Source organism: Molothrus ater, chromosome Z, assembly GCF_012460135.2.
Source record: "Molothrus ater isolate BHLD 08-10-18 breed brown headed cowbird chromosome Z, BPBGC_Mater_1.1, whole genome shotgun sequence".
Taxonomy (NCBI): domain Eukaryota; kingdom Metazoa; phylum Chordata; class Aves; order Passeriformes; family Icteridae; genus Molothrus; species Molothrus ater.
The window spans coordinates 39071016-39084012 of NC_050511.2; the positions used below are offsets into that span (position 1 = coordinate 39071016).

The following is a 12997-nucleotide window of genomic DNA, read 5'->3' on the forward strand; positions in this document are numbered from 1 at the left end:
AATTAATGTGGGTTGATTAGGCAGCTCTTGTAGTTGTCTCACAGAAGCTGCTTATCAAAACGTGTATGGTAACAAGTTAACAGGTGACTTCTAACGTGGCAGCTAGGGTCTATAGCTCCCACCAGTTTGGGCTTCACTAGAGGGATGTAGTGGCATTGTGCATGTCCTATATTCCTTAGTCTGAACTGGGCTGTGTTGTGTAAAAAATTAAAATCTCTACTATTCATTAAACCATCTAAATTTATTATATTACAGTCAGTCTATACAGAAATCTAATATATTGAGGAAATGCTTTTGCAGAGCACAACTGTGTAATTAAACTCTTTTCCCAGGCATCTACATCTCAGTGAACCATGATTGGTTAGGGTTAAATACTTCAGAGTGCTAAATTCTCCATTTATCAAATGAAGGGACAGATGCACAGTCTTGAAAGCAACAATTGACATTTCACATATGAAACTTCAAACAATGACAGCTAATTAATTATAGCTCATTTAAGCTACAGAGTAAAACTGACTTCAGCTTTTACATCATGCTTTCCTACAAAACAGATTTATTTTCCCCCAAATGTGTGATGAGTGTGGGCTCTTCAGCTGGATGAGTCTTCAGATTGGGTCCTCAACATCTTTATCCGTTTTTCCAGCCTCTCCATCCATTCATTTCTGAGCCTAGGGACAGAAATATGGATCAGCTTGTCCTCATAATTTTACACGGAATGGATTTTATACTCTTCATCTTTTCCACTGATGATATTCTTCATGTTCTTTCCCAATTGTCATGCAAATTTTCCTGCCGCTTTAGAGCTCTTTGCTGAATGGTACTTCAGGACAACCTCTTAAATCCCAGTGAGAGATCACCTGTGCTTTGTGGTTTATCTCCATCTCCAGTGTGCCCTCTCTCGAGTGCCAGAGTGATTTGTCACCTGCACTGGAGATTGCCTACTGCCACCTGCTGGGTCCCATCACCCAGCACTTCCCCAGCCTCCCTCCCTGGGTCACATCACCCCGCCACTTCCCCAGCCTCCCTCCTCCACTGTCCTGCTCAGCTTGGAGGCACTGCACATCTTGAAGCTTCTGTTATGCACATCTTGGAGCTTCTGTTAGACACATAACAGGTAGCTTTCACTAATATGTGGCCCTTTATTTTCTTTTTGATAATATCTAGGTACCACAGAGAGACTTACTCAAAGAGAAAGGAGAGTAAGAGCTTCCCAGTTGAGGAGTTGCAACATTGAGATGAGGTTAGTCACAAATGGATAAAACATGCTGGAGACCTATTCTAGTGTTCCTTCATCCAGGGTCAGTAATGAAAGGCTGTCCTTGCTCTAATTTTTCAAGTATCAATGCAAAGACAGCTATAAGGAAGGCTTTGGGAAATTGCTTTCTTGCTAGATGACCTCAAGACAAAATGTAATAAACACCAAAAGTATATATCTTTGCATATGCCTTCAACTAATGGAGAATTGATGTGAAGTAAAACTGTGCTGTTCTTGCTGCAGACTGCTCTTTCTTGCAGTGACTGATCAAGGGGAATGTGGCTGAATAAGGCAGGTATAGCTATGAATGGTGGTTGCCTCAGTCAGTATGCTTGGATCATCTGCTTTATAGTGGATTTACCATATACAAATTAAACAATCTTAAATAATTCAAACTATTTGCTTGTGAAAGGAAGGCTACAGAGTAAGAATATGGGCCAGGTATACATCTGTGCTAGCTTCACTCTGAACAGAAGCCTTTATGTTCAAGATAAGTCTGCACTGTTAAATTTTGTCTTGGTAATTTCAGAAAGTTCTATGCTTTGGACTCATTATGGAACCAGAGTGAATTATTCTCCTATCCTATGATTTTATAGCTTAAACACGTTAGCATTACATCCTAATTTGGGAAGCTTTATTATTTTCCATAAATCTAAATTACTTTCAGATTTCATTGCATGACTTAAGTATTGGTATTACTTTTTTTAAAAAAATAATTACAATGCAAACTCAAGTAAGCTTTCTGGATGCAGATTACCCACTTTGTCAGAGCGCTTCTTCGCTGACGTTCCTTTTCGCTTTGCAGGTACTGAGTTTGTTGTTCGATGGTCTTTTCCCAGAAGTTCCTCAGGTCGCTGGTTTCACAGCCCCGCACTTCATGACGCATATATTGGCTATTCATTTTCTCTAAAGGAAAAATTTGAAACAACTGTATGACAAGTGACTGCTTCCTCATCCATTTTCATGGCTAAAGCAAATTCTTGATGTTTTGGATTTTCATCATTAGGGTCACACAGTCCTTTTTTTAGTAGGATCAGGATAACTGTGGGCATGAGTCATTATTTAAGCTTTTCTTTCCTAGCTCTGACACTTAAGGATATGCTGTCTACAGTGAACTGAGTTCTTACTTGTGTACTTAAAATATCTCTCACCTCCATCTGACTGTGACATTTATGTTCACAATCAGGACAGTGCTCTTGTATTCTGTAATTTAGCAATTAGGATACTTTTTACTATACTCACAAACAAAAAAATTGACATATCAATTGAGATATTTTGGCCCCATTATTTTCATATCTCTAAAATTTTAAAGTAACTATTGTTCTGATGATTTGCCTTTAATCATTCTGGCACTTAGCTTTATTTGGAAATGTAGAAAATTTATATATATAAAAGTAGATACATAATTTCATAAGATGATGACTTGCAAAACCAACCTTGTTTATTAATTATTTTCCCCTTTTCTTCAAATCGATTCAAATTCTTGAATATATGCTTGTATCTGTGATGATTCTGTACTTTCAGCTTTGGTTAATGTCATCTTAAAATAAATTCTGGAGTGAATCTTATTGTAGGGAAAGAATATTTGCCTCAGGATGTCTCTTTGTGGGCGAACAGTAAATTCCTTGTATGCCACATTGCAGCCAGAAAATTGTATCTTTACTTTCAAAACTTCATTAAATATGAAATTAGTATATCCATGCTGTCTTTCAAATTGCTATGTGTTCTTGCATGAACATGCCATTATAATATTTTCCAGATAATTTAATTTTTAACAAGTATTTAGGGCCCACTCCTGCATTGTTTGAACTCATGGAAATCGTTTGCAATTTATTTTAATCAGAGCCATAAAAAGATAGTAAACAAGCCCCTCAAGACCAGCTTGGAAAAGCTGGAAGAAACTGCTGCCATTCCCCTGCCAGACATCATAAGAAAACCCAAAACTGGGAACACAAAACTGGGAACTCATATTTACTTAATTGGCTGTTTTGTGAAAAATTGACAGACACATTATAGAGACTCTGTGAGCAGAGGATAAAATCAGCCCTTTTGAAGAGGTCCCCCCTTTTTGCTGGGATTTCCCTGTAACTCCCCTGTGGTTCCCTGTAAAGCCTTCACATGTCAGCTCATGGCCTCCAAACAATAGAAGCATGATGCTTGAGCCTAACTCTTGAAGAAAAGAATTACTGAGCATATTTTCTGGTCCTGAACAAATTATATCTGGATGTATAATTGTTGACATTAGTCTGTAATGTGAATTGCAAGTATTGCTGTGCTAGGGGATAACCAATTTCAGGTCCAAAAGTTCACTTAATACATGCGTGTGTTTTCATAAAATTTATGTATTCTATAAATATACACCTATATATCAATGCCAACCCAAATATTTCTTCCCAGGTGGCAGTTACTACCCTTTTAAACTTTTTGTGTATGAGGCGTAATCTTCAAAGGTATAAGAAAGATATGGTAAAAGCCATCTAAGTAAAACTAATGGACTTTCCACTCTAGAAGGTAATCTCTAAGAATAACTTGTTCTGAAGTGCAGGAAGAAAAATTCCCCTATATACCTGGGGCTCCAACATAAACTGCCAGGAAAAAATGTCTTCAGGTTTCTTTATCAGAAGAGATAGCAAATCATAATAACTTCATCCTTCTGAATTATTATGAATTCCTGTCTAATATGCTGTGGATGCATCTTTTATATATTTATGAGGGTAAATATCACTCCTGAATAAGGCAAAATTATGGAACTCATTTTTACAAGGTGTAATTGAGCCCAAGCATATACTTTCAGAATATACATATCCTTTACTGGTTTTTAATGTTATGCCTCCTGATATGATTGGATATGTTCTTGGTACTGGGTTTATTGCATTTTGTAGATGTGTCTTTCTAATACCTGCCCCCACAGCAGAAAAAATCACAAGAAAAAAATTTAAAGCCACTAAAAGAGATATTCAGAAGTAGTTTCCATTTTTATTCATTTTACGTCTGGTGCTGGCAGTATTTAGAAGCATGTTAGAACTCTGTTGAGACTATAAAGTACATGTAATGCTATCCATGACAGATTTGGGGGCTTCTTTTTTCTTCTTTTTTTCTTTTTTCCCTTTTCTTTTTTTTTTTTTAGATTTGTGAGGTGGGGCAGGGACAGGAATTAGTACTTTTCTCTGCCTGTGATCTGTGGTATTTTCTTTGATCAGGCACACCATTGTCCAAGTCATTCTTCCCTAACCTTTTAAACTGTCTTAACATATGGCTATCTTGGTGCCAAATTTTCTCTTCCTCAGTTCTTAATATTTGTTTTCATTTCCCCTATGGCTGGAGAGCTCTCAAATATATACAAGTAGGATCAAAGTTACTGAACACATCAGAATTTCTGCATCATTACTAATACTTAAATGTCGTTGATAAACACAGCATATAAATATGGAAGCATTTGCTTCTCTGAACTGTAGAATCACCTTATCCCAAATACCATATATTTTGAATTATCTGTTTGAGCCTGTTCATTGTGACTATAGGAGCTGCCCAATACCTCCACTGAAATAACACATGGTTTCTTTTGCCTTTATGCGTCACGTGCATCGAGGTTTGAATTCACCTCTGTCCTGCCATCCGTTTTATAAACCATAAACTTTCAGTGCATGTGAGCAGTCAGGGATATCAGACCTAGTCTATCACTATTTTTCCAGCTCTCATATTTTTCTCTCCTACTTCAGCTGTTTTCAGAGGAGTGTAACAGGACTTAAGCCTGTATCATGACTTTGCAGCAGCACTTATCACCTGGAAACAGTTTATTTTCATGCCTTGAAGCCTCATTCAGAGTAGTTAGGATAAGGGGCCTCATTTAATAGGGAAAGAGAAGAATGGAAAAGATTTCAGGGAAGCAGCCTGAACAAATAACCTCTGTATGATGCAACAGGTGAGCAGAAACATGCTATTAAAGCACACAGGCAGTTGTGATGCACTTTTATAGACCTTGCAATTAGTTCTGACTTTAACTGTCCTGCCACAGCTAGGACTAAGTAAGCTTTTTTAAGCCTCTAGTGATAATTCTTCAAGAGAACAATATTGAGAGGCTCTTTCTTGCAATCTTCTCTGACAGGCGGGGTTGCAAGACAATGGACAAATATAGGCACTCTCAAATGAAAGGAATAACGTGATAACCTCTATGAAGGCTTTATCCAACACATGATAACGATGACTGCTTATTTTTAGATCTAATAATTTTAGAGCAAGTTGGTGTTATCTAGCCTAATTTTGCCAAAAGAGGTCTTACAAAGTTAGGGAAGCTGTGACACTAGTACTATTAGCTGGAACTCAGAAACTATATTGGTTGAACAAAAGAGGGATGTAAAATCAATTTGATATGACATCTCGACTTCTATGTAAAAGAAAATCAATAGTTTGAGGCTAAAATTCACTGATTCTGTGAGAAAATACTACCACCACCAGAAACACTTTTTCACGTAGAGAATTGGAAGTCAAAAGTTTCTTAGGCAGAAGAAAGAATGTAAAGAAAAGTGTGGAATTTCTTCCTCTAGTAGAACACATTGTTATATGAAATGTAGTTTTAAAATTTATAAAACTTTTAATGAGTCAGGAGAGCTATTTTTCCTCCTTCTTGTGTTTCTTACAAAGCATAGTCAGTCAGAGTTGTCAAGGTCATTTCCCTAGAAATAATACAATATTTTATTGTTCTGACTTTACTTGGACCATGCTTTGTGACTATGATTATTATATATTCATTGAATTATAAAAATTGAATTATGTATATAGGAGAGAATACCACCTATGCCAATGGTACTGTTTGATGTGAAACCAATCAGAAATCTCTTTTGATTTTGGAAAAGAAGACTAGTGATCATATTCATGATTCCCCTCTTTTTCCTTGGGTCTAGGATATGTCATTTTTCTTCTGCTTCTGCAGCTGGCAGTAATTCACATCTCAAAGGGCTGACTGATGCTTCCTTTGAGATCCTGCCTAGGGAAGCATGCTGGTTTCAAGTCTAACTTGGGTCTCCAGACTCTGGTTAAAACTCTTCAGAGGCAGAAGAGAGCACTTTAGTTTAATGCCCTGTTCCCTTTGGTTTGTGTGGCATGTTGTACAGTGCAGTTACTCTCATGAGTGCCACTCGTGAGCAGCTTGTGGGAGAGGTTTCTCACAGCTTGCTCTCACAGCTTCCTCTTCCTTTCTGCCTTGTTTATGAGCAGTTTTGGGAGGAGATGATCTGGAGCACCAGCCTGAGCATGGGGAAGGATGCTATGGTCTTCTGGCACACACAAGTGCCTAATTGTCCCAGTGTCTTCCAAAAATTCACTAGTGTATCTCATCAGTGAAGACGTGTGACTTTCCATGTGTACTGTGCAATCTTATTTTCACTTGCAGTTCAGCATTACTACCAATCTGTGCTTTTTCCTTTGCAAACAGTATTGTCTGGAGTTTGCTATGAAATGAGAGCATTCTAGGTAAGTTATTTATTCTGCCACCAGTATTTCATAATTTGGCAGAGTTTGAAATACATGCTCTTACCAGAGTGTGTTCAATCAGGGAGTTACTCTCTGGGTATAAATTTCAGTCAATTTAATTGGATTTCTCCACATATTGGGAATTTTCTGTGTATGAAAATGACAACCATGCCTGACAGACAACTGAGAACTACTAGTAGGAGTTACAGGTGTGCACCTGGCAAATTATTTCTAGCAGATACATTAAGCAGTTTTAATATTTGAAAACGTTTTCACTCAAGTCCTATGTAGCAATCTCTATTCAACTGTTATCCTTTCTCCTAATTCCCACAATCCTTTATTGCTTTTCTGTGAGAAGTGATGGATTTGAGCCTATTTTTTCTAATAAGAAGAATAGTTATTCTTCAAATGCTTTTCAATTGTAGAAAATTTGGACAAACATATTAAGACAAGGCTTGCAGTAGCTACATGGATTTTGCATCTCATACTGCTACGGTGTCAACATCAATGCCTTTGAATGCCATGTACTATGTTTTATTCTGTCCTTCTCATCTGATGGGCTTCAGTTCTTTTCATCTGTTTTCACTTTTCTCTGGATATCAGACATCTGAACAATGGAATTATCAAACTGGAGGGAAATGATACTGTGCCTTGATTTTCTGTACTAGAGGGTTCAGCAGTCCTCTGGCTGAAGACTAAAATTCTTAAAACTTTTTGAACAAAACATTTGAAGAATCAATACTTTCATTTTCCTCCAGATAACCCATTCATTTATTACTATCTTAGTTCAGCTCCCATGCCTGTTTTTTTGTATTTTGCTACTTGCTGCCTTCCATTCTGCACAGTCTCTTCTCCCTCAGCCTGCAGCCAAGGGATTCTGTGAAAGGTCCCTTTGATTTTCCCCTCTCTGGCATCATGTCTATTAATTTTCTCATCACATCCTCTTCACCTCCCATGCCAGCCCTCCTGCATAACCTGACTGTTTTGGACCTGTGCTTTCAAACACCTTTCTGGCTGGTTTCCTCACCTCTGTTGTTCCATCTGGAAAAATCTCTTTCCACTTCTTGCTGGAGCTGCATTTGATAGAGTGATAGAGTAAATTGAGTTGGAAGGGACACAAGGATCATCAAGTCCAGCTCCCAACCCTGCGCAGCACCAACCCCAAGAGTCACACCGTGTGCCTGAGAGGACTCTCTGAATCCTTGAACTCTGTCAGGCTGGTGCTGTGACCACTTCCCTGGGGATCCTGTTCCAGTCCCCAGGCACCCTCTGCATGAAGAACATTTTCCTGATATCCAATTTAAACTTCCCCTGGCACAGCTTCATACCATTATCTTGTGTCCTGTCACTGGTCATAAGAGTGAAGAGATCAGTGTCTGTGCCTCCTTCTCCCCTCATGAGGAAGTTGTAACTGCAATGAGTTCTGTCCTCAGTCTCCTCCAGACTGAACAAATGAGGTGACCTCAGCTGTTTCTCATAAGGCTTCTCCTTCAGACCCTTCACCATCCTTGTTGCCCTCCTTTGGATGCTCTTTAATGTCTTTTTCACATTGTGATGCGCAAAACTGCACTCATGCAGGTATTACTAAATGATCCCTGGATAACCTTTGCTTCACCTCTCTGCTACCCAGGTTTTTCTACTCCCTGCATCTGGCTCTCTGTGGTGGCTGCCTGCATTCCCATACATCCTGCCACCAGCACACACAAACAGGGCTGTGGTGGCAGTTGCATAGAGGTGAGCAATAAACAAACAGGTATTCAAAAGTGATATGCAATAAATAAATGTCCAAGTGCCTTTCCTGAGCTTTCTATATATTCATTTGACTTTTATTGACTTCTAATTTTCAGTATCTAAGGCATATTTAAAGTGGCTGTGGTTTGCTCAGGAGATCAAATGTTGTTTCTGATCATTAGACTTTCCCCACTGCTGGATACATTTGAAGCCTGATCCTATGAACTACTGAATTCATAATATCAAGCATATAGAATAAATTAATTGGTCAAGGATCTTGAATGCACTTTACTTTGTTGTTTGATTTTGGAGTACAGGAAGACTTGGTGTAGGATCAAAGAAGATAAATTTTGCCCAGGGCTCATGTCCTTTATTAGATCATCCAGTTCAGAGAAAACACGCAAGAGAAATCTTTCCTGATTCATGTGAAGGTGCCTACCATTGAATTATAATGCCTCAAGGCAGCAGATCACAGTTAAAAAGCCTCTGAGAGATGAGTGAGAGAGAGAGAGAGAGAGAGAGAGAGTGTGTGTGTGTGTGTGTGTGTGTGTGTGTGTGTGTGTAACCTTGGCTAGCATTAGCCCATCAGTTTAGAATGTACAGCCATATCTCTTGGTGTTTTATTCAGAATTGTGACATGGAAATTATCTGTAAATATTTTTTCTGTATCAATGCTACTCAGCTTCCTTAGAATTCTGCTAAACTGGGCACTCTTCCCTGGCATTTCCCTCACACTCTCATCTTTCCTAGAAAATATTTTTGTGAGAATTAAACTTAGAGAACAAATACATTTCTTGTTGACATTATTAGGGAAAACTCGCTACAAAAAACAAATACTTTCTTACCTTTGGAGCAGGACTCTTGCAAATAAATTCTCTGTGTGACACAAACGAGGAATATTACCACTGCAGCCGTGGCTTCTCCAGTGTCACAGAGCAGTAATGAAATGCATCCCTCGGTACTTTTTATTTGAAGTGTGGGTAACATAAATCCTTCATCATATCAAGGCTATTTTGAACAGAACCAACAGTGAGATAAGATCATTTAATGAACTTTGCAGCCCCCTGCCTGAGATGACCGTGAAACACAGGCCCCCTTGAGACCATGCATCCCTCCCACACTGGCAGATACCTCAAAGAGCATGACTTGGCAAGTGATGAGAATTTTCTTTAAAATGCCTGCTAGTGTTATCCATTTTAATAATCTTCCTATGAAGCTTGAAAAATTCCACACTAGCGTCTTAGCTGTAATGGAGGCTGAAATGGTGTGACAAATCACACTCAGTTTTGCATTACAGGGTGACTTACAGAAGTATGCGCTACCTTGGTGTTGTTTAATCTAAGGATGTGTGCTTGATTATGACCTATCACAAAATCTGTTCTCTTCAAGGCAATTGTCATAGGAATTGTCTGTATGTTTAGCATTAGCTCATGAAATGCATTAAAGCAGCAGTACTTTTACCATTTAGAGTTGTTATAAGTCTATTACAGATGAATGCTTATATTATTACATTTTATTTTCTGAGGAGAAGGTTTTGTAGGTTTGCCTGATGACACATGCATGCACTTATCTCAGTTTTCATTAAATCCATCTACATTGCTAATGTACCATATGTGATGATGGCTTAAGCAGTTCTTATACAACTGCTGATTATTTTAACCTTACCTTTCTTTGTTGTAATTTTTCAGACCCCAAGTAGCAAAAGCAGCAGCCATGGATGCTTTCTGTAGTTCATATTTGCTTATTTACTTTTTCTGCAGTTTCCTTTACAGCACAAAAAAACCTGTGCAAAACCTAGGAGATACAGACTTTGTCTGTAAAGGAAAATTTCAGTTATTTCCAAAACCTGGTCAATAAATTTAACTCCTAAGAAACAGTACCTATTAGCTTTCTCCAGTGTGTCCAATTCCACCTCATATCATATGAGAACACAGAAATCAGCTTCTCCCTCCACACATGTGATAACAATGGTAATGTGGTCCCAGATCTTTAGGACCATTATACATATGTGGCATTGAAAAAAGAAAAAAACAACATGTCATAGGTAAAACTGATTGCTCTATTTTTGGAAAAATAGCTCAAATTCTGGCTGGCTTTCGAAATCACAAACAAATACAATCTGCTTGGTGAATATTAAAATAATATGGTGTTATAAAAAGAAGCCCAGGCTTGATGGAGAAGTGGTGCTAACCAACCAACAGAACTGCTTCCTTACCATTTGACTCAGAGCTTGAGTATCATTTCCTGTTTGCTAAACAGACCTTGTTAAATTTGCAATGAATTTGAGGGTTTGTTTAGTTTCTAATGTTATAATGTAGTCAATACCTTCCATAAACATTTTCAAAGATCGAATTTCAGAGGGGAACTGCAGTGTCCAGGCTTCATCAGACCAGAACATGTGTTTCTGGTCAGATATTCTCTAGAATCATGGGCATTTGTGCAGTTTAGATGCCCTGTGTAAAGGACAGCCAAAATGTGATAAGATATTGCTCATGCTCTGGTCATTGCAGTAGATTAGGTACATTGTTTATTATACTTGCTGGTTCTATTTACAATGAACATTTCATCTGTGCATTCACAGTGACTTCTAGTGAAAGACAAATGGTGCATCCAGAAATCCTGGACAGAACTAGGACTCTACTGGGCTACCCATATGTAAAAACAGTTCAGGTGACAGGCGATTGGAAAAACATGCTTCACTCCCAAAAGCAGGGCAGCCTTTATATAGAGCCTGAAAACTATTCAGGCTGTTTGTGCACCTCAGCCCTTGTTTACTTCATAAGCATATCTCACAGCTGCTTACCAGAAACTTCTTGGATAACAGCTCTCATCTCTAGTATGCAAAAGTTCTTGTAAGCACTTGCTTAATGTCCTTAGCAGAGCCACAGAAGAATCTGCAAAATAATGGATGGAATGTAGACCTTTGGCACGTTTGAGGTGTTACTTATCTGCAGGAATCAAATCCTGTCTTAGTGTTCTGACTGTGTGCTGTTCATGTGTGGGAGAGTTGGAAATAAAAGTAGCAGTCAGCTCTTACTCCTGCAGAAGTAATCCTGGTACATTTAGTCTGTATTTTGTCACCCAAGACCCTTCGCTCTATGGGTATTCTTAGACCTGATGCTAAAGGAGAGGAGGTGAAAGGAAAAGACATTTCACAGAATCTTGCCGATTAAGAAAACATCTCATGCTTCTTTTCTCTTTGATCTAGAGGAAAAAAAAATCAGGAGAAGTAAGTTTTTTAAGCAGATACTGTACTGTGTTGTTGGGGTAACTTCCTTTGGTATTCACTGTGCACCTGGTATTCACATCCTCCTTGTTCTGGATCGATGCAGTGGCAGCTGGAAAGTTGTGAGGGATTTCTGTCACTATTGGACTATGTCCTCATTGGTCCAGGTGGAGCACAGGTCATAGAAACTTTAGCAGCCCTCTTCAAACTTCACAAATTCTAGAATGGAGCCAATTACTTAGATGGAAATTAGGAGTCTGATCAGTTTAGGTGTCTTTCTGTATTGGCTAGACCCTGTATAAATTCCAGACACCCATTAAAGCCTCTTTATCACTCTCCTTCACAAAAGAACAGGGGAGACAAAATATAATGAAGGTTCATGAGCTGAGATAAAGACTGGGAGAGATCACTCACCAAATAGCATCACAGGTAAAACAAACACGAATAGGGGATATTAATTTTATTCGTTACCCACAAAATCAGAGCAGGATAATGAGAAGTAAAGTAAATCTTAAAAACAACTTTCCCCTACTCCTCCCTTCTTCATGAACTCTACTTCTTCCCCTCCAGCAGCATGGGGAGATGGGGAATGTTAGTCAGTTAATCACATGTTTGTGTCCCTCTTCAGGGAGAGTAGTCCTTCCCCTGCCCCAGAGTGGGGTCCATACCACAGGACAGAGTTCTCCATAAACTTCTCCAATGTGAGTTCCTTCCATGGGAAACTGTCCTCCACAAACTGCTCCAGCCTGGATCACATGGTGCAGTCTTGCAAGGACAGGCCACAGGGTCACAGGTCCTACCAGAAAACTTGCTCCAGTCTGAGCTGCTCTCTCCACAGGTCTGCCAGGAGCCTGCTCCAGCAAGGGCATCCTAAGGGTTCACAGTTTCTTCTTGGGCATCCGCCTGCCCTGACACAGGTCTCCTTCATGGGCTGCAGGTGGATCTCAGCATCCCCATGGACCTCCATGGGCTGCAGGGACACAGCTGCCTCACGATGGGCTACACCAGGGGCTGCAGGGGAATCCCAGCTCTGATGTTTGGAGCAGCTCCTCCCTCTCTTTCTGCACTGACCTTGGTGTCTTCTCTGGCCACACTTACATCTGCACAACAACTTCTTTTTCCATTAAATATGTTATTCCAGAGGAGTTATCACCATTTTTAATTGACCCAGCCTTGGCCAGTGGCACATTTGTCTTTGAAGCTGCCAGGGATTGGCTCTACTGGATACAGAATTTCTCATAAAATACCCTTGTGTCCCTTGCTGATACTAAAACCGGGCCACACAAACCCAACGCTGTACCTTTCCAAGAAAGCTG

At 39.3% G+C, this 12997-nt stretch overlaps 1 protein-coding gene across 1 annotated transcript; it reads right to left on the bottom strand.

The window, feature by feature from the left end:
- Positions 1-589: 589 nt before the first annotated feature.
- On the bottom strand, positions 590-9319 carry LOC118699845 (protein FAM240B-like). Its single transcript, XM_036404037.1, has 3 exons — positions 9301-9319; positions 2017-2161; positions 590-668 (listed from the first exon to the last, which is right to left on the bottom strand). Exons 2-3 carry the CDS (start codon positions 2154-2156, stop codon positions 590-592), a joined length of 219 nt encoding a protein of 72 aa, XP_036259930.1. The 5' UTR covers positions 2157-2161; positions 9301-9319.
- Between the last annotated feature and the right edge of the window lie 3678 nt (positions 9320-12997).

Bases quoted from the DNA above. Each gene is read 5' to 3' on its own strand.
- LOC118699845 (XM_036404037.1), bottom strand. From the start codon at position 2,156: ATGAATAGCCAATATATGCGTCATGAAGTGCGGGGCTGTGAAACCAGC. The intron at 669-2,016 runs GTGGGTAATCTG...TTCTGTCCCTAG, and splicing joins CGAAGAAGCGCTCTGACAAA to GCTCAGAAATGAATGGATGG.